This window comes from Diadema antillarum, unplaced genomic scaffold, assembly GCF_040938485.1.
Source record: "Diadema antillarum isolate AM-2024a unplaced genomic scaffold, OU_Dant_1.0 seq00000923_RagTag, whole genome shotgun sequence".
NCBI lineage: Eukaryota > Metazoa > Echinodermata > Echinoidea > Diadematoida > Diadematidae > Diadema > Diadema antillarum.
In genome coordinates, this window is record NW_027271774.1 from 976390 (window position 1) to 1001514 (window position 25125).

General features: G+C 39.2%; 1 protein-coding gene across 1 annotated transcript; it reads left to right on the forward strand.

Annotated features, from left to right (window-relative positions):
* The first annotated feature begins 1147 nt into the window (after positions 1–1147).
* LOC139741363 (WSCD family member AAEL009094-like) lies at positions 1148–23227 on the forward strand. Its single transcript, XM_071651945.1, has 5 exons — positions 1148–1159; positions 2362–2638; positions 20481–20660; positions 21956–22159; positions 22857–23227. Exons 1-5 carry the CDS (start codon positions 1148–1150, stop codon positions 23225–23227), a joined length of 1044 nt encoding a protein of 347 aa, XP_071508046.1.
* Positions 23228–25125: the final 1898 nt, after the last annotated feature.

Genomic DNA, 25125 nt, shown 5'->3' on the forward strand with positions numbered 1-25125 from the left:
GCCGTGAAATGTTCCAAAGCAAACATGATTGACACACACACACACACACACACACACACACACACACACACACACACACACACACACACACACACACACACACACACACACACACACACACACACACACACACACACACACACACACACACACACACACACACACACAGCTCTGCTAATCTAAACGTAGCATAGCAATGTAGCCCCTATGTGTATAAAAGTTTCTATTATTTCTTTATGCGTTTCTTTATTTTCATTTCTTATGTATTTCTTCGTTTTATATTGTTTTGAGATCTAATAGAGTTGCTTGTATTTACAATCCAGTTAAAATATAGTTTGAAAACAGTATCTGTAATTATTCCATTCCCCATTGACTTTACACGCAAACGAATATAAAATACCGAGTTTTTCTTGTCGTGCCACGTGATGACGTGACGCATGCCTAATTCTGTCATCGTGCAGAGCATGCAAAAGTTGGTATCAAAAGTTGAGCAAAACTCAAAAGAAAAAAAAAAGTCATGAAATGACAGCGCGAAATCTGTTTGGCGTCACAAAATAGCCGCAGTTTATGTTGGCGGCGCTTAGAGGGATGGTACAGGGTGGAGATGAACGTTGAGATGATGAGATTTATCCTTTTTTGCTAGATACCAAGAAAACACTTGTGAAATAGTACAGAGCATGCCATTTTAAGAGGAATTCAAAATCTATTTGATGAAAATCTGGTTTGGAATAGCTGAAACATCCAAAAACAAAGTAAAACAAAACGATCGTAATAAAATGTGGGTCCCAAACTTTGTTAGGATCTCTCTGTTTTGAATATCTCAGCCATTTCAAAATCAATTTTCATCAAACAAACGTTGAAATCCTCATGGAATTACATGCTCTTTCATATTTTTATGACAGCTTTCTCACTATCTCACAAAAAAAAATGATAAAAACCTGAAGTAAAGTCTCAACCAAAACTATACACTCCCTTTAAAGGCCATCACCCCAGTCTTTTAGGGTTAAAATTAGGCCTTCAATGATGGAAAACTTCTGCATTATACGTCTTATACGATTATCTGGTGACAATTATAAAGACCTACACCAATTTTTATACCCCCGGCGACACTTTGTGGTGGAGGTATAATAAATGTACTCCTACGCAGATGTTGGATGATGTGAGATCATAGTGGTTCAACGAAAAACGACTTATTGAAGAAAATTTTACAAATCGATAGGATCACATTTACCAAAACAGTGTTCTGTATTATTGAGGAAACTGAACATACTCTAGTCATAATAATTACGCAAGAATACTCTATAATGTGGCAAATTTCAAAGGCAAAAGTAATGCACTGTATGTAAAACAAAGCAAGTAGTCCAATACTTCGTTATTTGATATTGACCCCCCCCCTTCACGAGTACTGTTGTCGACATTTATGATTTTCTGTTTCCTCCCCCAACCCTCCCCCTCCCCAAACCCATGATTTGACAGCATGATGCTGCTGAAAGGGAAGTAGTCCTATCTAATAGGAGATTTGAGAAGAGAATTTTGACGGATAATTATATAGGTCTAATTGTTATGATCGCGGAGGCGATCCTAGAAAAACAAATATCGTATATACATAATAATACACGCATTATTATCTACATGTATCTATCTATCTATCTATCCATCTATCTATGTATCTATCTATCCATCTATCTATCCATCTATCTATCTATCTATCTATACGTCCATCAGTCCATCCATCAATCTATCTATACATCCATCTATCTATCTATCTATCTATCTATATCTATCTGAATCTATCTATCTATCTATCTATCTATCTACCTATCTATCTACCTATCTATCTATCTATCTATCTATCTATATATCTATATCTATCTATCTGAATCTATCTATCTATCTATGTTTGCATAGGAAGCGTCCAAACTACTTCACGAAGACTGTTCATTACGCTATCATATGGAGATCTAGTTCTGATTAATTTGCAACCCTCCGTGCGTGGTCATAAATAATGATTTAATCAGACCTTTGGTTTACTCTGAGTTTCAGCTCATTGAAGGCGAAAAATAAAAGCGGTAATTATTCAGATCAATTTCCGAGCGGCTTCGTCGTCTGCAGTGTGATCCCGTCGCGCGCGGCGGTCACGAATAATCATAATAGCGCTGGCGAATCGACTGATCGATCGATCGCTCGTGACTGCAGGACGCTGTGTCTGTATGGAATTATAGTCGTATCGTACAGACGTGAAATCGCGTGTATAGCGACTAACCAGGAGGGAACGTTACCATGAAAGTCTTACGGCGAGGGTGTAAACAGTGGTTGTTGATTGTCGTGTCTTCGATTTTATTGCTTTTCCTCCTTCATAAGACGCCATTTGTGACGCTACCACCGTTTCTGATTGCCGACGCCGTGCGAAACGCTCATCAGCAGTTACCTTGGCCTGGTCAGTGGAGGGACGATGTCGCGAAGGCGGACGTACCCCGTCTTGCCCAACCCATCGGCCGCATCGCACCGGGTGATGATGACTCTCTCGTCGGGGCAAATGCCTCTGGAGATATTCTCCTAGTTAATTTTAGTCATTCTCTCGCAAGCCATGCATTCCAAGCAGTTCGAAATGACCAAATAATCGACCAAGCTCGCAAAGGTAAATATCACTCTATTTGTATGATACCTGTCGACCAGGACTATACTCGTTTTGTCAATTTGTAACAATTTGTTTATTAGAACATCTTGATTGTAGCAAAAGAGATCTGTTCTATCCAGGTCTATTTTGTTTGACAGTGTATGCATATCTCGAGTTTTTGTTTTATTTTGGGCTGTGTTTTTCTATTAAAAAAAAAATTGTCATCTTAAAAATCATCGAAGGCCTTTTCTTTGAACAGTCTGTCTGCTCGATTCATTCATTATCCTCTTTGTATTACTTCCTACCTGTTTGTCGTTGTGCAAGAAAAGAAACCATCACTCTCCATCAATGTTTTCGTCAAAACTCTGCTTCCTTTAAATGGCGACGCAGGCCAATATCTTCAGCTCATCAGACATTATGTACCGTCTGCTTTGTAATCTGCCTCATCGTCTGTCATCTCCTATCATTACGATATGTTTCAAAATGGAAAGCCACGCCGTCGCTATGGAATGTTGAGAGATTGTATCTGGGGTAACTACTCGCCGAGTATGATTATTGTAGTAGGCCTACCTTAGGTGAAAGGCCTGGGGTACCAGATTAGAATCACATTTGCAGAAAGATTAAATGCACACAATCATGACAATAGTACAGTGAGGGTCGTACTTGTGCCGCAGACGAGGGCATTGTCATGCCTAAACATCACTCATTGTCCTCTCAATCCCCTTGCGCAAATTTTACGTAACCTGATGCATTATTGGTGTTGTATAGCTTCTACCGCGCAAACATATCGTTAGTGGGTTGCTTTTTTTCTTATTGCTTTGCATTGGCTATGGTCCAGAAAGTGTTGTTAGGCATGTTCAGCAGGTATATTTATAGTTCTTTAATAAACGTGAAGACGACCTCAGAGTTATTATAGTTTCTTTCTTGTATCAAATGGGTTGTTTTTGTTGATACAACCTATAAGTTGTACATGGAAGACCTCTGCCTTTCTACTGGTGCGCGGTTGAGAAAAAATTATGTTTTGAATTTTCTTTTTTTAAGATTTTTCTTAGGAATATGTCATGAAGGGGTTCATAAAAGCCTTCTTGCATTGAGTAATGCTGCATAATTGACAATGATATCGCAACGAAGCATTTGAGTTGTGCTGGGTTCTTTTTAAGCTACAAAAACGGTAATATCCGTAGAATAAGATTGAATCCTATTCTGCGGGAACTTGATCTTTTACAAAATAAATAATATAGCAAAACCGACCTAACTTAGAAAAAAAAATGTCGCCCGAATTGGCTGTGTTGTTTCGTCATCACACCAGCTGCTGTTGTATACAGAGGCGGTCTAAAGATATCTGATTCTGAGATACTGAGTAAATTATTAGACGTACTGTTGACGCATAAATCAATAAGATAGTCTCAAGCACAAACCATCTCACATATCGCGTAATCTTATACGTGTAAACACGCGATATGGCGTACAGTGCACTCCTGTTATAACGGACACGGTTATAACGGATTTTAGGTTACAACGAAGTAAGAATTCAGGCCGCAACATTATCTGCTCTTTATATTTATTGTTTATTTGTTCGATTACAACGGAATTTCGATATAGTGAAAGTAAACTGCCAGTGCCGAGGACTTCGTTTATATAACCTGAGTCCGCTATACATTGTTGATAATGAAAGAAACGGAAAGACGGGGTATGTGTAATCGTTGTTCAATGGTATAGATCCAGTCAAATGAATAGTACAATCAATCTCCTTAAAGGGGAAGGCTAGTAAGTGATCAGTGGGAATCAGTGGAAATGCTGGGAGATGATTGTTCCAATCCTTATGGGATTCATTCAAGAGTTCATTGTATATCTATTGTTGTGTGAAAATGATTTGCTTCAGAATGTTCTCATATTCAAGTAGTGTGCAGTTTAATGCTTCCAGGTTAGCGTCCCTGGTCAGTGACGGAGCATTAATCTGCACATTACTTGAATATGAAACCGTTCTGAAGCAAATCATTTTCACACAACAATAGATACTAATGTTGTTGCTTTCACTCAATCCACATTGCTCTTTGGGTTTTAGTTTCCCTTTAATAATGCACGCATAGTTTGTATGCGTGCGTGGGCAGGGTTGACTGCAGTCTGGGAGGGCTCAAGAGTACTCAGTACATAAAGATAGGGCGTTCGTCCTCCCTCCCCCCCCCCCCCAACCCAACCATCTGCCCGCTTCGAAGGGTAGAATCTCCGGATGAAACTCTCCGAAAGTCCTCCGAAAGTTATGGGTCATATTGTGATTCTTTTTTAATCATTTTTGCTTTCTCGATTTTTTTTCTTCACTTTTTATACGATACTTGCAGCCCCAGCCACCCCCCTCCCTCCCCCCGGCTCCGGGGCCAATTGCAATAATTATCATAGCTTCATCAGTGATGAAGTCTCCAAACGGCGCCTGAAATGATTCGACCATAATTATCGTTCGTTTGCCACATGTCAATCTGAGAGGTCACCAAAAGACGTCCACCTGATTGGCCGCCCATCGTCTTTTGTTAGAGAAATCAGTTACAATATGATGCTGAAATAATGCCCCTGGACCGAATGAAGACGACTGACTGCTCCGTAGCAGAGCAAGGGACAGACAGTCCTATGCAATAGTCAGATAGTATGCGTAGGCCTACTAATGGTTGTTGATGAATTCCCGTCCCCTCCCCCTCCAAAGAGAACGTGATGTTTTGCCCAAAATTTTCGCTCGAAATTAATTTCACTGGGGTGTAGCGAGAGATGGTGAAAATTGAAATAAAGTGATTTCTCATTTGACACGGTGGAATCAATGAGACTTTTCATGAGTCAATCCGATGGACATGTCAAGACGTAATAACCGAAGGGGGCGAACGATCCGAGTACAATCCAATCTTTGTTATCCGGCCATGTCGGGACCAGCACCTGCGCCCGTCCGGATAAGGGATTTGGCCCGATACGGGAGTAACTATAGGGCTTTTTACACTTGTGTTTCTTAACCCCGGATTTTCTCTGACCCAGGACTATCGTTAGTCCCGTACCAATTTTTTCAGCTTTTTACACTCGCCAATTAGTCCCGTACTATCTCTTGTCCGGGGCTAAGGAGAAAACTGACCTTTTTACACTCGTATTTCTTAGCCCCGGACTTTCCAAACCACATGAATATTCATAATTACGCTGTGTACTGTACACGTACACGCACGCACCGGCAGCACTTGATTACCTCGTTTCTGATTGGTCAGTGAGGGTCGGACTTCGTCTCCGTCGCTTAGCCCAGGATTATTTTTTCGTTCTATTTACACTCACTTGCTTGGCACCGCAATTGCGGTGCTAGCACCGCAATTGCGGTGCTAACCCCTGCTATTTTGCAGGGCCAGATAGTACCGTACTATCGGTGGGGCTAGCCCACTTTGGCAAAAACGAGTGTAAACAGAAAGTGGGCTAAGGATAGTCCCGTACCAACGGTGGGGCTAAGGCCCCCCCCCCCCCCCCCCTTAGCCCCACCGTTGGTCCGGGGCTAAGCAAAAATTTACAAGTGTAAAAAGCCCTTATGTTTATGTACATGTTCATGTAGCTGCCGACTCAGTGGCAGCTATACATGCAACAGTGGTGTCATGATAGCCTACTTGAGATTATGATCGGCCTTTTCTGAAATTGAAACATTACGAAGATATTTCTATTCGGAATTTTGAAAGTAAATTCTGTGAGTTTTGTTGGAGGTTTCATTGAGTTTGAAATCGTTAGTTGTTGTTGTTTTTCTTTGTTTTGTTTTGTTTTGTTTTGTTTTGTTTGTATGTTATGTTTGTTTGTGGGTTTTTGGGGGGTTTTGTTTTTTGTTTTTTGTTTTTGTTTTTGTTTTGTTTTTGCTTCACTGCATGAATGCGTCCGGATGATAGAGAAGTCTGGAAAAACATACCGCCGGATAAGCGAGGCCGCGCTGTACATAACCTGGAGAAAAAATGAGATACCTCGGATTATCTCACGGTTTCCTTTATATGGTACATCGTTCACGCGCTCGGTTTAACAATGCGGCAATTGACAACAAACAGTCATCTTTTCTCGACGCTGGATGCGGCGGGCACGTCTCGACTCAACAAGGACCGTCATCAGGGAGTCCCCCCTATATCCGCTTGGGAGCGTTTACGGTAGTGAAGGTCTCCCATGATGCAGATTTTACCACCTGGTTCGACGCGGTACCTGTGCTGGAAGACAGGTTACAACCTTCCCCCTTCACTCCTAATCATCATCGATGACTGCTACTTAGTCACGCAGGGTTGCCTTTGAGCACATTTAAAAAGTGTATACTATCACCATTATCGTTTAGTGCTATAATATACTTCACAATGTTTTGTCAGGGAGGTGAGTCTCACCTCCCTAGTTTGGTTCAGGTGCCGATATAGGTTAGCATGCCCGTGCTCGGCGCATACTCAGGCACCTACGTGAACGTGCTATTAGACTATCTAATGACAAATTAATTATTAAACGATCGTTAAGCACAATGTCATGCCGCACCATGCAATTCACGTGTAAACAATATAGTATGGATTGAGATAGCGCAAAGTACACAGGATATGATATTGCGGAGAAAAAAAAAGAAGAAAACGAACAAAACTACATGTAATTTCTATCTGCGATTTCAATCCTATATTAAATCCTTGGAGAGAAGTCCCTTAAGCAAAATTTAAAATTTGTTTCAAATATAATAAACTTGCAGAGCCAAAGTGCAACCCCGCAACACATTGAAATTCGATTTAAACGTACAGAATAAATTGGACAAACAGATTTGGCGGAGATTTCATCAGAATCAGACCTAAAGTAAGTTGTGGAACTTAAGAGTCTCACAAGTTTTCTAGAAACAGTGAGTCATGTTGCAACCTTGCACAATGACTGCCGGAAGAAGAGATGTCATCATCTTTCAAGTCTCAACGGACCTTGAAAAAAGAAAATCAATTCATTCTTGGGACATTTTGTGTTGCATCTTTAGTATGTTGGTAGGCCGGTGATTTGGCTCAGTCGTTAGCGCGTCAGTTTCCAGATCCAAAGGACACGGGTTCGATTCCCGAGTCTAACTGAGCGATGTTGTGCGTAATCATACCGTCCCCTCTAGTAAGAGGCAAAAACACTCTGTCCCTCGGATAGGACATAAATTGGGGGTCCCATGTGTGAGAGAGTCACAACTCATGCGCGTAAAAGATTCCACTTCATTCTTTCATCGCGAGGAGTAATGTGCAAAACCCAGTGTAATGGTCCCATGCCTCTCATCCAACTGGACCCCATGGAAAACCACTAGTACCGATGAATATTATGGGCTATCCAGCCATCTTCTCACATGTCTCAGATGGAAAATAAATAAAAAGACAAACAAACAAACATTCTTCGCATCAACTTTGAGAGCAAACATGGCCCTTGGATGCTTCTTATCATTTTTATCTATAGCCCTTTTTACACTTGTGTTTCTTAACCCCGGACTTTCTCTGACCCAGGACTATCGTTAGTCCCGTACCAATTTTTTCAGCTTTTTACACTGGCCAATTAGTCCCGTACTATCTCTTGTCCGGGGCTAAGGAGAGAACTGACCTTTTCACACTCGTATTTCTTAGCCCCGGACTTTCCAAACCACATGAATATTCATGATTACGCTGTGTACTGTACACGTACACGCACGCACCGGCAGCACTTGATTACCTCGTTTCTGATTGGTCAGTGAGGGTCGGACTTCGTCTCCGTCGCTTAGCCCAGGATTATTATTTTTTTCGTTCTATTCACACTCACTTGCTTGGCACCGCAATTGCGGTGCTAACCCTGCTATTTTACAGGGCCAGATAGTACCGGACTATCGGTGGGGCTAGCCCACTTTAGCAAAAACGAGTCTAAACAGAAAGTGGGCTAAGGATAGTCCCGTACCAACGGTGGGGCTAAGCCCCCTCCCCCCCCCCCCCTAGCCCCACCGTTGGTACGGGACTAAGTAAAAATTTACAAGTGTAAAAAGCCCTTAAAGGGACCGTACAGTTATGGTTGAGACCTAATTTCAGGTTTCTAACATTTTTGGTGAGTTAATGAGAACCCTCTTATAAAATTGAAAGAGCATGTAATTATATGGGGAATTCAACGTTTATTTGATGAAAATTGGTATTGAAATGGCTGAGATATAAAAAAAAGAGCAATTCTAATAAAGTGTGGGACCCACACTTTACTACGATCGCTTTGTTTTAGCTTTGTTTTTGAATGTTTCAGTCATTCCAAACCCGATTTTCGTGAAATAAACTTTGAATTCCATTTAAAGTGGTATTTTCTCTACTTATCATAAGTGTTTTCTTGGCATCTTGCAAAAAGTTGAAAGCCCAATTCTCATCTCCACCAAAACTGTACCATCCCTTTAAGTGTATGGATATTCTGAACTCTTAACTCGTAAGCTGTATCCCGAAGAATCGTCTCCAGTCAGCTTTAGTCATTGGCTGTTCCCCTTGATTGACCGGTTTCTCTGGTCCCCTTTGATTAGCTATAAGTCACTTTGCATTAACCTTGTCTCAGGGCTGTGTCTCCGTTTCATCTCTATAAGTCGTGTTTCTGTCGTTGCTATGGTTACTTATGGCCGTCTTTTTTTCCCCAGAACTTAGAAGCCGTCATTCGATCAGTCTTCCGATACGTACAAAATGTGCTCGAATCGAGACCCACTCCGTTAAAGGGAAATTTTACGCTGTGATAAAGTTGAAAGAGCTGCAGAAACCTACAGACAAACTGAAGTGTGTGTGTGTGGGGGGGGGGGGGGGGGGGGGGGAGAATGATGATGATGATGATGATGATGATGATTATTATTATTATTATTATTATTTATAGCAATAGGTTGTGATTGATGATACAAGGGGTAATTAAGGTTAGAAGTTATACCTATGTAGGTCGCAACAAAACTTCGTCCTATGTCGGTTCAATTCTCGAGTTTCGAACAATGTTGAAATGCATGCGTTTCCCTTACGTTTCTACCCTATACATTGCATTTTTAGCATCCAATACGAAATCGATGCAGTCTCGATAGATATGTTGTTAAATCGAATTTTCAGTGGGTTAACCTTTTCTCTTTTATTATGGGGGGGGGGGCAATATCACTCCGAGACGCAGCGGAAATGTGACATTTTAAATGTATCCAAACTTTTCAAGGTCCTTTGTGTTGTCGAACCATATCCGCAAAAGGTATGGGAAAGGCATGCAGAGTAAAGATATATCAATGCCACTTCGGATTCGATGTAAACCACATCGAAACGGAAACGCACCGGTTTAACACATTGGTGGAACCAATGTATTAAAGTGATGGTGTAGTTTCGGTTCAGGTGGAGATTAAGGCTTTAACTTTTTGTGAGATAATTAGAAACCACTTTTTATAAAATATTAAAGAGCGTACAGTTCTAAGAGGAACTCAAAGTTTAGTTGATGAAAATTGGTTTTGAAATGGCTGAGATATAAAAAAAAACAGAGTAAACCAAAGTAGTCTGTAATAAAAGGTGGGTCCCACCTTTTATTAGGACCACTTTGTTCTAGATATCTTAGCCATTTCAAAACCGATTTTCATCAAATACACTTTAGTTTCCTTTTAGATTTGTAAGCTGTGTAACATTTTAGATGAGTGGTTTATAATCATCTCACAAAAAGTTACAACCTGAATCCTCATCTCAAACAAAACTATACCATCCCTTTAAGAAAAAGCGTCAACGGAGCTGATCACACAATTCGGCCTGTGAACATATCAACCTTGTCAACTTACGATACTCGTGGCTGAACTTTCCTCTCTCTCTTTAGTCCAAAGGTCATAATCATTTTACAACCAATCATGTGTCCATCAGCCACTATAGAGGTAGCTTAATGTATCGCTAATAATTCAGTGTAAGCACGTGTAGCGCATCTAAGTCAATATACTTTCGCCGGTCCCTTGTGTGTCGACTTAAGGCGAGGTTTAGTTGCATCAAAGGGACGATTTAGTTTTGGTTGGGATCGGCTTCAGGTTTCCGCTGTTTTGCGATGAAATGAGAAACATCTTGCAAACTTTGAAAGAGCATACAATTCTAAGAGAAATTCAAGGTTGTTTATTTTTAATGAAAAATTGGTTTTGAAAATCAATGGCTGAGATACTAAAAAACAGATATCCTATACTAAAAAGTAGGACCCACCTTTTATTAAGATCACTTTGTTTTAGTTTGGTGGGGGGGGGGGGGTTGTTTTGTTTTTTTGATATGTTTCAGTTATTTCAAAACCGATTTTCACCAAATATACTTTGAGTTCATCTTGTACACTCTTTGATATTTCATAAATGGTTTCTAATTTGCGGCCTATCTCGCACAAAGTTGAAATCTGAATCCTCCATCTCAACCAAAAGTATACCATCCCTTTAACCGTTTCATCTGAATTGGTGTAACTCACAGATTACATAGTTATGATGTGCATCCCAAAGATATTAAGGATCATCATGTAATGTAAATAATATTTGCAATACTACAAGTGAATGCACAGAGGGTCTGTTTCATAAAAAAGTTGCTACAATAGCAGCTCTTGCTGCAATGCCAAGTGCTTTGGTAATAACAAGAATACTGCCTCAAGATTGGCTGTTGCTACAAAGAGTTGCCATTGTAGTAAGAAATGCCATCATCTTTTATCATCTTTTATGAAATGAGATCCACATGGGGAGAGTAAGGGGGAAACAAACAATTTGAATGCGTACTAAACAATTACAGTCAAATACTTAAAATTTGTGAAAAAGAAGTTATTATGCCTGTATTCAATATTCTCAACGAGCATCACCTTGACTTCCTCCCATAAACCCGCTCCTCTCGAATCATGTTAAAGGGAAAGTAAACCCAAAGAGCAATGTGGATTGAGTGAAAACAGTAATATTAGTAGAACACATCAGTGAAAATTTGAGGAAAATCGGGCAATCGATGCAAAAGTTATGAATTTTTAAAGTTTTGGTGTTGCAACTGCTGGGTAAGGAGACTACTAGAGGTTATGACGTATGAGTGGACTACAATATAAAGAGAATAAAAAGGGAATTCAATGAAAGTTCATTTTTCATGAAAATTACACATTCCATCAACTTGATACTGACATATGTTAGGGGTAGCACTTATTTCCCCTGCTTTCTGAAAGCGGTTAGTCAAGAACTCTTTCATTTTGCTAGAAAAGTGAATTTTTGTGGAATTCCTTTTATATTCTTTTAATATTGTGGTCCTCTCATACGTCATAACCTCTAGTAGTCTCCTCATCCAGCGGTTCCAACACCAAAACTTTAAAAATTCATAACTTTTGCATCGATTGTCCGATTTTCCTCAAACTTTCACTGATGTGTTCTACTAATGTTACTGCTTTTACTCAATCCACATTGCTCTTTGGGTTTGTGTTCCCTTTATCTAGGATCCCAGCCCGTCTTTCGCACAACAGTCGCCAACGCTTGTCCTCCCGCCCCTCTCCACCAACGTTTCACGCTGACAGAATACACCCGTCCGCCTCTCGTCCGATCTCGACGTATACCCGCAATATCATCAATTCGATGTTGCCTATCATGTAAATTGTGTTAGCTTTGCAGGCTAATTTAATGACACCATTCATGTCATTCGATGCAGCAACCAAGCGCTCTGATCGCTTAGCCAGGCAGAAAATGTCGGTGAGGGTGAGATAGGAGATGCCACGGCCTTGTGAACATTATTGACCGTGTCAACCAGGAAGGAACAGAGCAGAGGGATCATACAGGTGTTTTTGTTGTTTTTCTCCCTTACCCGCCGTAGTTGAGCAGCAAAACGATGTTAACACGCTCACATTGAATTGAGTCAGTTGGATTGTGATAGAATCCAGACGTTAAAAAAGTCATTCTCACGACCTTTTAGAACTACATCGAGTCGCATGGGGATTTGATGTTAAATGTGAAGACGCATCAACGTGCATCTGATTCATCAGAAACTGACATTTTTTTTTTGAGAAGGGAAGGAAAAACGGTGATCGAAATCATCATTTTCCATCTTGTTCGTGTAGTGAAGTTGATATATTCCATTAATTTTCGAGGATATAGGCCTATGTGTTAATTTGGGTAATTGTAAATTGATCTTAAAGTAAGTAACTGAATGAATAGTTCGTTGGTTTGTGTAAAGATATACTAAAGATATTACACGCTGTGTACAGTGTAACTATGTGTATTTCAAAGTGATCGATAATGCAAGGCATTTTTTTTTCTTTTCCGTCCTTATCTTACAGTTTCTTTTTTTTTCAGAATTAAGGTCAGCTTTACAAATAAATCAAAAGCTCTCGAAAAACGAAGGATAATGCCATTCCTTTAAAGGTACTGCATGTTTACCATTGAGAACAGTGATTTCCAAAGTGTTCAAGGTAGATATCATATTTGATGCATAATATGTGCTGGTCAGTTATATCACAAAGCACCCTACCATATAACAAATTCGCGATAAAGCCTAAAATATAAGAAGATATCACTATTTTTCCCGTTAAACCATAACTGTAGACGGTTTATAGAAACATTCTTATTATAACTTTGATTCAAATTTTGTATGTTTAACAATACTTAACATTGACTATGCTGATTTACATTTTTACATTGGCTGTTTCTATCCCTAACTCGCCCTTAATTGTTTTGAAGCAATAAAGTTGGGTTTTTGTTTCTTCTGCAAATGGTAAATAATGTCTTTAAAAGGAAAGGAATGCAGACATGATCATTCCTCCGTCTTGGATGTGAAACATCTCGCGACAACCAGCCAACAGTGGTAATACGATATTTGGGTTAGGGTTAAGTTTGTCATAGGATTTAGGTTTGTAGTTTGATGTGAGGATTAGGATTAGGGTTATTTCTGTGGGTAGAATTTATACTTGGCTAAGCATGCAGATACTTCATTGGAGCAATTGTCGCAGAAGCAAATGTCATGGAACTGCCGACAAAACATAGCGAATCCCTTGCGATGAAAGTTCGAACTCTCCCTTTAATCTCGCCACAATCCTCTTCGTGAAGTCTCCCAGTCTGATACTATTGCGACTTCCGGCTACCACGTATTGAAGGGAGCACGTCCATGTCGCGTTGTTATGGTAACTGCTGAAGACATCTTCGGCTCGCCGCGATCACTACCAGTGACCCATCGCTTGATGTCAAAGCTCGCCCTGCTACTACCTGTCGAACTCGATACACGTGAGCTGCCTTGTGAAGTGGATGTGACGCTCGAAAACAAGAAAATAAGAAGGATACACGAGAGAAAGAAAGAGAGGGTGGGATGGATGAAAAGAGAGGGAAAGAAAGGGGAAAAGGGGAGAGAAAGGGAGGAGAGTGAGAAGAGGGTAGAGTGAGTTGGATGAAGAAGAAGGTCAAAGGGACAGGGGGTGATCGGGAAACGTAGAATGCCGAGGCATTGGGGGACGGGTACTGACGGAGAAGGTATTGAAGATTAGTAGAAAATGCGAAGCAGAAGAAAGAGATTGTGATGAATAAAAATAAGAAGAAGACGGAATAGGAACTTACAGAAGTTAGGGCAAGAGAAGCAGTATAAGAAGGAGAAGAAGAAGAAGAAGAAGAAGAAGAAGAAGAAGAAGAAGAAGAAGAAGAAGAAGAAGAAGAAGAAAATGACGAAGATGAACAAGAAAAAGAAGGTGAAAGGGGAGGGGAAAAAAAGAACCACAAAAAGTGGTCAGCAGACGATCGAAGGGCCACAGGAAGGAAAAGATAATGACGAAAAAGATGACGACAATGAAGAAGAACTAGAAGAAGAAAAAGAAGAAGAAGAAGAAGAAGAAGAAGAAGAAGAAGAAGAAGAAGAAGAAACAGAAGAATAAATGAGGGAGAGAGAGCAATTTGTATTTCTAGAGACTTTCTGATTGGAGTAAAACAATATGGCTGGTATATTTATGTTGTTTGTCTCAATCCTATAGGTGCGTTAGATAAACAGAACATTTAATGGTACTTTGCTACTTTTAAAGGCGATGTTCGAATCAACAAAAGTGCAACCCGAACCCAGTAATGAAAGAGTATACTGGTATAGCCATTATTATTACATAATTCAATGCAGAAGAGTACACGGTGCATGTAACTGAGATGCCTGTAATGATGTGTGTTTGTATTCTACAAAACTGCAGTGACATGACAATATGAGTAATTTCATCTTACTATCTTAAAGACGATTTCATTATTTTTGAGTGCGTTTTGTCGTTTACACGATCAAGCACGTGGCAGAATATGATCAACATACATGAGATAGAAGATTTACCATACAACCAACAAATTTTCAGAATAGTGACGATAAAGTGGTGGTATAGCCGCAAAAGTGCTAGCAGACAAAAGTATAAGAAGTAGGATCTATATTCAGACTAGAAGGAGGGGGAGAATTTGAAAGAAGGAGCAAAAGACAAGAAGAAAACGAAATGGTTAGAGGCAGGAGAAGAAGAAAATGAAGAACAAAGAAAAGAAGAAGAAAAAGGGAAATGAAGACAAGGAGGAGAAGAATATAACATAACATAACATAACATAACATAACATAACATAACATAACATAACATAACATAACGATAATTGTAAATTACTACATAATCAGATTGGAGCTAAATCACCGAGAGAAAAGACTGAAAGTGTAACAGAAAGTGGGGCATGAATCTGAGCTATTGCGGTTATTTTCTCAATGTTTCTTGATTCGTGTCGACGTAGCCTTATATTTTCTCAATTCCGGTGATTTTCTTAATGTGTCTTTGTTTGATGTCGACGTAGCCTAGTAGGCAAGAACTGCGGAATTATCCCAGAATCGTTATAGAGTTATCATTTCCTTCTTCAAGACATTTTCCCACAAGTCTATCTCTATTTCACAACGGTATACAGTTCATGTAGTAAGAATGAAACCGAAAAATAGGTGATCTTTATGGCAGGGGATCTTCATCCGGTTTCTATAGCAATCCTTTCTAAATCCCGCCTACTCGAAATTTAAAGCTTTAGCACGACTCACCCCCCCCCCCCCCCACACACACACACATAGTTACAAACGCACAACGGAACCTCAAGTTTTGATGACATAAGCATCAAGGCTCCAGTGGAAATCATCATGATATTGTTGGCCAGATTATAGATATAAATAGTACAATTATTATCATCGTACATTTTTTGTCTACTTGACGTTGACAAGAGAACACTGCCCCCCCCCATCCTTACCCCCCCCCCTTCTTTTTCTCTCAACACAACTCAATTCAGCGCAACGCAATTTCGGTGCGAAAGTCAGAGTTTTTCGCTTTGATTTCGCGTCATTATCGTCACCTTATCTACCTTATTTGCATAAGATTAGTGTGTAGTTGCTACTCATAACACTGCTTCACAAAGACTTGTTGGATTTAGACACCATTTACATGAAGTTCTTATAACATCCGAGCTTGATACAACATATCTACCGTATGGTCTGTTTGATGTTACTCTATTTCGGTTTTTAATCTTGTTTATTTTTATATCATTCAAAAAATAAACAATACTTTGGAGTATAACTAAAGCATACAACATGCACAAAACACATTTCATGAGCATAATCCAGGAAAACGTGTACATTAACTTTCGGTCATTTACTGATATTGCAAATACAAAAAAAAAAAAAAAAAAAACAGACAGAGAGACATACATGTAGAGACTGTAGAGAAAAAAAAACATGAAGGAAACCTAAGAAAATCTATAAAACTTCTAGGATTTGCATATAGACCTATGAGTTCTGAACATTATGGAGGTCGGAAATGATTTGAAACAGACCAAATTGAAACAGACCAAAGATTACGAGTACGTGGAAGATGATTATAGATAAAGACTGATAGTAATAATGATAAATAATGATAATAACAATAACAATAATAATAATAATAATAATAATAATAATAATAATAATAATAATAATAATAATAATAATAATAATAATAACAATAATGATAAAAATAGTAATAATTATAATAATAATAATAATAATGATAATAATAATAATATAGCAAAGCAGACTTGAATATTTGGAGGAATTGCACTTTTACCCGAAGTCTTTCATCGCTTATAATATCATGCATGTCATAAAAATGTGCAACATCAAAAAAAGACTACACACGAAATGAATATAGCAAGAGAGAGATTGTATTGCATTTATTTATCTATTTATTTATCTATTCAAGATTTCATGCGTGTTCACAAAATAGGAGTGCATACAAAATGTATGCAAGTACATCTCATATAGCCAAGACAGAATATATGCGATAAGTATATAAACACATTGATAAGAAGCAGTTACAGAAATAGTATACAACTCTAAGAGAGCTACATTATTCAAGGTAACGAACACGCAAAGGAATTGCAACATAAGCTTAAAGCTTGAAAATCGTTGCAACCCCCGTGCACACAATCTATATGCTTGCAAATAGTTTAAATGATGAGTTGGGGGGGGGGGTATTTACAAAGAGAGGAACATGGGGGGGGGTAGAAGAAATGCACGTGTGGTGCCTATTTGTCCTGTCGGACATGATTGACAAGAGAGAACAAAAAAAAAGTTTAAAGTGTCAAATCATTATAAGCAAATTATACTGATTAAATTTCTCATAAATCCCATTCAAATGTCGATTTCAGGGGAAATATATGATCACAGGCAAAAGCGAACGAGACCCTTTTGCAATGCCTAGATTGTTACTGTAAAGCAAGGAATAGTAGAAAGTGAAACATGCAGACTGCGATATGAGTGAAACCATTATTTTGATAACCCGACATCTGAGATGGTGAGGGAAATTAATACGCACGTGATACATCAAGAAGATGGTGCCCTCGCAAACCTTGGGTAGAATAATTGGGAAACTTGATACACTTTATTATCAGCAAAATCATGATGAGTGATCTTCTGAGCACTGTGATCGGGCCATACAAACAGGTGGGGGAATGGGCAATCAGAATAAATAGAAAGAAATGTATATGGGAAAGTGTGCTATAAGGCACTCTGTGACTAAACGTACTTTACAATAAAATGGCAATAGGCGTGGTATAGGCGAAAGAGGTACTGTGGAAGTAGAATTATCTCTATACAGTGGACTCCCGTTAGTATAAAGCAGTCCTCGGGACTGGCAATTTCCTGTCTTTATATCGAAATTTCGTCATAACCGAACAAATAAACAATGAAAATACATAGACCGGACAATGTTACAGCCTGAATTATTACTTCGTTGTAACCGGAATTTCGTTTTAACCGTGTTCGTTAAAACGGGAGTGCACTGTACCAACGACCATTCCCCCCCCCCAAAAAAAAAAAATAAAATAAAATAAAATAAAAATAAATAAATAAATAAATAAATAAATAAATAAATAAATAAATAAATCAATCAATCAATAAATAAATAAATAAAAAATAGCCAAAGGTGAAAATAAAGATGTGGAATTAATCGCGATATCGGATAATAATTGTAATAGCGCTAACATTATGACCATGACAGATGAATGATAATGAATTATTTACCTCGGCGTATAGTGAAAAATGAGATGAGGTAAGATAAATGCATTGTGCTATATAAAAGTGCCATTTTTAAGTGATCAGCTTGTTTTACATAAATTAGATATATATAGGGAGGTATACGACAACAAAAGACGGTTTCGTCTGGCTGTGTAATCTTATGATTCGACTGTCTTGAAGAAAATATTATCTTCTTCTTCAGTTTTCTTCACATTCAAGCAATTAAGTCCACCTAACACAGAACACACTGTAGAGCCAAAGCGAATATTGATTATCAGCGGTCGTCCCTCCTTGTTCAGACTTTGGAATTTAGGGCAGCTTGTTTGATAAACTTACAGCAGATAATTTGTCGGAGGTTTTTTGTTTTTCATATGTGTAGACGCGAAGATTTTTTCTTTCTGTTTTCTTTCGACAAATATTGGCTAATAAGCTATGAGCGGTCGCATCATTATCAGTTGACATTATGTCCGCCTTTAATTCGCTCGACATTGTAAAGTGCACTGGTCAATGCGAAATGACTATGGAATTTGCGTGCGTTGTACATGAAATATTGGAAAAATGGACCATCCGACAATAGTGCCTATATGATAAAGAAGAAATGGCACCAAAAAAAAAATCAATGCTTAGCAGTTGAAAGGCAGAGATCGATAAGAATTTGGCGATGCCTTTGGCATGTGATGACAAGTTCATTATAGTTTAATACACAAAGTCCATGATTGTCTATTTGTGAATACTGCAGTCGACTGTTGAGGTATACAACCTGGATAGTGTTTCCAAAAATTGTAGGCCTGTATGGTTTCAATACAATAAGAAAAAGAAACGCAAGGAAAGAAAAGTCAGCTTTTAAATCCAGCCTTTCCGGGAAAGGTAAATATCAGACATCATCTTAACTAAATGTATACAGTACATTGTGATTCAGTGCCAGTATAAAGGATTTATATCCACCTCAGAAATACGGACATTTTATTTTCCTTCAGTATAGATATATAGCACGTGTCAGCAAGTTTGCTATGAAAACAAGAGATTATCAAGCAGAGGGGTGAAGATAATGGGGTCTGATTTTTTATTTAACTCATCTCCCTTTGTACAAATTAAATGTGTAAGATCGCAACACTGCTGATCTACATTATTTTGTACAGAGGGAGACAAATTGTAGAAAAATCATACTTTAAGTTTGTTGTGTACTAATCAAAATCATTGATTATGACTATGTTTTGTGATCGCAATTCTACTGGAACGAGAATCGAAAACGCGTTACCCTGACTGTAGTCCATTTCGTCAGGGTTACTAAGTGAAAGGGTCAATAAAATCACCGATTCCTGGACTCTAAACACATGACCCTTAAGGGTGTTTGTTTAGTGAAGAGATATACAAACAACGTGAAAGGATATTGTAAAGGTGTTAAAAGACGTTGGGGGAACAGAGCTACTCAGGGAAACGTCTTGCCATCAAAGGATTTAATTCCATGAGGCATTTATCAGTGGCAGAGTTGAAGTCCTTTTCCCTGCTGAAGAATTATACTCAAACGTTGGTCAAAGTTACACCAAGGGAAACCATGGTTGTAGGTAAATGCATAGTTGCAGGTCCATGGGACAACCAATAGCGTTGACGAGCACTGCTTCATATTTTTTCTCAAGTCGTTTTACGTACCAGTTTAATTCAAGCCATTGTGGATTCATTTCACTCTCTTTCTTTACCCCCCCCCCCCTCCATATTATTTGCAATAATGTATCATTTACTTTATAGCAAGGGTGGGTTTCGCAGTCCAAACTCCACGAGGACTTCATTTCTTGTGATGTACATTGCATAATAACGAAGCGTCAATATATGAAGGCCCTACTAAGTTGTCTATAACTTCCAACGGCAAATGAACGCATTCTTTATCAGCACTTTTGATTGACAACGGAAGGAAATTAGAGAGAGCCACTCCTTTGCAAGGAAAATTTTCAGTTATTACTAATTGAGAAAGAAAACCTCACATGGATATCCATATGTTTAGTCTCCCTTGAAATGTTCTAAAGTTTGTACAACTGTATGTTCGCATGAATACATTTTTTTTTTAAATAGAATTGTAGATACAATTGTTATAATGATTGTCAGTGTGAAGTCATATTATGGGTGATATTTGCGCATTAATTTCACGGATGTCGTATGTATTAAATGTTTTTAGATTGTGATTTTTGATTTTCGATGTATACCTGCAATTATCTAAATGGATATTTGACCTGTTATCTATGTTAAACATTACGTTCTTGAATAAAGAAATGAATCAATCAAAAAAAAAATCAGACCCCTATTCATGATAATAAATATTATCACGAATACAAGAAAACAAAAATTGCTGACTCTATTCCCGCCATTCATTGTTTTGTCTGTGCGTGTGTTTTTCCCCACCTCTGTAGTTAAGAACGTGTCTTTTGACATCTGCCGGAAGGCTGACTTCACGAAACGTATGTCTCGTCCAATGATCGCCCTGGCCAGCGTTCCCGGCTCCGGGAATACGTGGGTCCGCTACCTCCTGGAGAGGGCGTCGGGAGTCCTGACGGGAAGCGTGTATCGGGACAAACACCTGTTAGCTGGAGGTAAGAGGACGCATGAAATACCTGTTCGGAGCGAGGAGTTAGTGATCGGAAGGGTAAATGACTACAGGTACCAGTCTGCTTCTCTACTTAAACTACACTTGACCTTGACCTTCAATCTGTGGCATTAGTACCTTGGCATTGCAAAATGCACCTGTTTCCGCATAGAGTTCTCGGCAAACGTTTCAAAATTTCAGCAACATGCCTCGGTAGGTAATGGCGATAACTGGCAGACTTTTCAGCAGCCCTAATAATTTCAATAACGGGATTTTCTGCAAACTTGGCTTGTGTTTCTTGAATGTTTCAGATTGCTCCCAGTCACTACGTATAAATGTATCAAAAGATTAGTAAACGTATGTAAACGTATAATACGGTGATATATTACAGTAATGGCGTATAGTAATGCAGTTCGTAAAGGTATGTTTGCAACCCCACAGTCAAGCTTTGCATTGATTGTATGATATCGATCTCCTTTATTGCAGTATAATCGACCTTTTGTGTTCGTTAATGATTATAGTGGTGCAACGCAATGTCACAAGTTTATTGTTATGTTATCAGTGACGGTCTTGTTCAGAAATAGGCAATTGTAGCTTCCTATTCTTTTATTTTTCTTCCTCACTTTGTATCAATTTGTTATTGTATGGGATTTATGAGAAATTTAATCAGTATAATTTGCTTATAATGACTTGACACTTTAAACTTTTTTTTTTGTTCTCTCTTGTCAATGTCCGACAGGACAAATAGGCACCACACATGCACTTCTTCTTTCCCCCTCATATTCCTCTCTTTGTAAATACCCCCCCCCCCCAACTTATCATTTAAACTATTTGCAAGCATATAGATTGTGTGCACGGGGGTTGCAACGATTTTCAAGCTTTAAGCTTATGTTGCAATTCCTTTGCGTGTTCGTTACCTTGAATAATGTAGCTCTCTTAGAGTTGTATACTATTTCTGTAACTGCTTCTTATCAATGTGTACTTATCGTATATATTCTGTCTGGGCTATATGAGATGTACTTGCATACATTTTGTATGCACTCCTATTTTGTGAACACGCATGAAATCTTGAATAAATAAATAAATGAATAAATAAAATAGATTAAAAAACACATAAATAATCCCAAACCAAACGTATTTTAATGAGCGTAATTCAGAAAGCGATATAAATATCTTGACTGTGAACCGACATACCTGATTATATGTTTCTTTCACAAACCAGCTATCCTTATAACATGTATTTTCCTCTCCAACCTCCCCCCCCCCCCTTTCACCCAACCCAACTCATCCTTTTCTTTCAAGGCTTCAGAGGGGAGTTCGCCAACCCCGCCATGCGCAACACGCTGGTGATCAAAACGCACGATACGGGCTCAGCGAAATCCACGGCTCACTACCAGGGTGCCATTGTGATTGTGAGGAATCCATACAACACGTTGCTCTCCTACGCGAACCTGATCAACGCAGGACACACGGGGTGGGCAACTGAGACCTACTTCAAGTCCGAAAGTACGTAAATATTTGACATTTACAAAGATACTACAAGAAGGGGACTTGTTTGAACGCGCCGTGGCGCCTCGTTTCTTGAACGCGAAGGCGAAAAGACAGCTTCTTAAAATTCGCGAAGGTTTAGATTCCGGTCTTCTCGCCCTCCCATCATAAATAGTAACCTTGATGAGTGTTAACAAGTCGCCTCCTTGCTGCAGTAATATGCTGCCGCAGAAGCAGAATTCACTGATTAGTGTAGGTATGATCGGTGATAAGATGCGGCCTTTAGAGGGGAATTTAACAAGCAAAGAATTTCTTGGTACAGTAACATTGTTATGTAGCACCAATCACATGTCATGTAACGAACATTGTTTAAAGATCATGCAAAATCTACAAGGTGTTCAGCGAGTTATGTCCACAATCATGCCCCTCTTGACATAGATGTATAAAAGAGTAGCTGGCAGTGCTGGGGAACTAACAGTACTGAATGGCAGGGTCCTCTGGAAGAGCAGTTGTAACTGAAGAAACTACCCTGGGTATTTAAAATAACACCACATACCTCAACTTTAATGCACACTATAGTTATGTTCGTATGTTTTACAGGGAAATATCGAAGCAGGCGGAGTCGTGCTGATAACATTCAAACCCTAGACATCGTTCTTTGAAGCTTGCATCTTTCTCTACAAGTACAACGTTTACTTTCACCTTTCTCTTCCAGAATGGGACAAATTTATTCAGAGTGCTTCCATATCATGGGAAGACCGCATCACATCATGGCTCCCCCGCAACAACGTCCGCGTGTTGTTTTACGAGGACCTCAAGTCGGACCTCCGCAACCAGATCATTCAGCTGCTCCGCTTCCTCGACTTCCCCGTCGACCACGATCGCCTGGACTGCATGGAGGCCCATCCGGAGGGTGACTTCCATCGCAAATCCAGATACCACGGTGGTAACGACCCGACAACCTTCGACCCATTCTCGGACAGACATAGGGAAATCATCGATGACCACGTGAAACGGGCTTCTGACGCTCTGCGAAAATATGGCTTCATCGACCATGACCTTTCCTATGCGGGGTTAGAGAGGTGACCTTCGACCTCGTGACCCTCTGGATGGACAATCACAACTCGCTTCCATTCCTGTCACCAGTAGCAACGGCTAAGACAATGTGGATCGGTAGGCGGACCAACCAGGTATACTAGGAGAACCTACGTTGGTGGGTAGTTCGGACCAATCATCGGTTCGATTCCACAGACCACAGATTCGTGAGGAAAAAGAAGCTGGCTCGTTTTTCGCTCACTATGGACGCTCTGCATCATCATCTTTATGTTGAGCAATTATAACTGCATCATCGTGGGTGCATTATAATTATTGATCGAATCTGTTGTCTTGAAAACTTGGCCCACTCGGTTTGCTTGTGGCAAATCCGGAATGTCAGGTTGGATAGTAATCATTGACATGGCTGAATGCGACACTACAAGGTACTTGTGGTGGTTTCTTTATCGACATCCAGCGGCTTCCGGTACCATGACCGAATGTTACATTGACAGACTTGGGGCATGGGCTTTTCCCCTCTTCCTCTTTGTCTTCCTTCTATTCCACTATATGTCACAAGGTCAAAAATTTACTGAAGTGATGTTCCCGCTTGCTTCACGGCATACACACAACAGGATGTTCTCTCACACACCTCCCTGCATACACGAAAGGGATGCGTCGAGGGTGTTGTATGGGTGTGGACTTTCTAGGCATCGTCAATACTTAGGAGGTGTCTGTAGAAGCCTTTAACCATAGCAACGGCTGATCGCTCCCCTTGCGATCCGTATCCAACAGTATAGCGTGGACACACCCTTTTTATTCCAGCGATATTATACCAAAGAGTTTTGACAGGGGTAAAATCTCTTTGCATTCTACGCAAATTCGCAGCAGTCAATTTGCCAAGCATCTGAAGCGCGCACATGATTGTCTACCACGATGGAGCTACTTCATGTGTCTACAGTACAAGTGGCAGGAGTTGACAGAGCTTCATCAACCACTGCTTTTAAGCTGGAAAAGCCCTGAGAAGGCTCTGAACTATATTTAAACTGCAATTATGGCTGCCTCACAATGCGTCGTGACAATCAATGCGCAATGGGATAATTTTATGTTAAAAATTAATGCTGCATACTTTTACGACACTGAAGTTTTTGGTCTTTTTAATGAGAAAAATACAGTTAACTCCGTCATTACTGTTGGTAACAATACTGCCCTACAACAGATGTGTAAGTTAATTTATAGTGGTGGTCCTCGATAAATTATGTTCTTAAGATATCTAACGCTAATTAGCTGACAAAGAATGACCAATGATTTGAAAAATGAAATTAAAAGGCATGCACTTTATTGTCTAATTATTAAGATAACTTTATGCAGTGGAATGTGTAAATGTAATTTAGACGTAACTTGTCAATCCCATTATAAATGTGAAGACAAGGTTTGTCCTTTTTTAATCTAAATGGTGTGTTGATCAGTTTACTTCTACTAGCATAACGTCCTCCGTACAAAGCTAGAAATTAGCGCAGCACACGGAAGTTATGAATTTTCGTTTGGATATTATCATCAGAGTTGATATCGCAGTCTTTTGATATGAAGTAGTCTTCATTAGCTTTATAGAATATTATTTAGAAACCTTTCACAGGGTATGTCTACTTCACACCTCCAATGTTATGTGTTTATCAGAGTTTGTTTTTTTTTTCTGTTTGAATAAAATTATATTCTTTTGTAAATTTTTGTTTTCTAGATCCAAATCACTCTTCTTATTGCTTATAAAGTTTTGAATTTATGCATAAATGGAATTTGATTTCCATATACCTGAAGTTTTAGCAAACACTTGTCTAGTCTTTAATCGAGAACAACTCTTCCAATATTTTTTTCTTTATCTAATTCCTATTTGAGTTTATTATTTCATGTTCTTATTTCTAAATCTATGGCAAATAACATCTCTCAACCTCTCT

Excerpts from the sequence above, each read along its gene's own strand:
- LOC139741363 (XM_071651945.1), top strand. Across the intron at positions 20,661-21,955 it reads CAAACACCTGTTAGCTGGAG|GCTTCAGAGGGGAGTTCGCC; the intron begins GTAAGAGGACGC and ends TTTTCTTTCAAG. Across the intron at positions 22,160-22,856 it reads GACCTACTTCAAGTCCGAAA|AATGGGACAAATTTATTCAG; the intron begins GTACGTAAATAT and ends TTTCTCTTCCAG.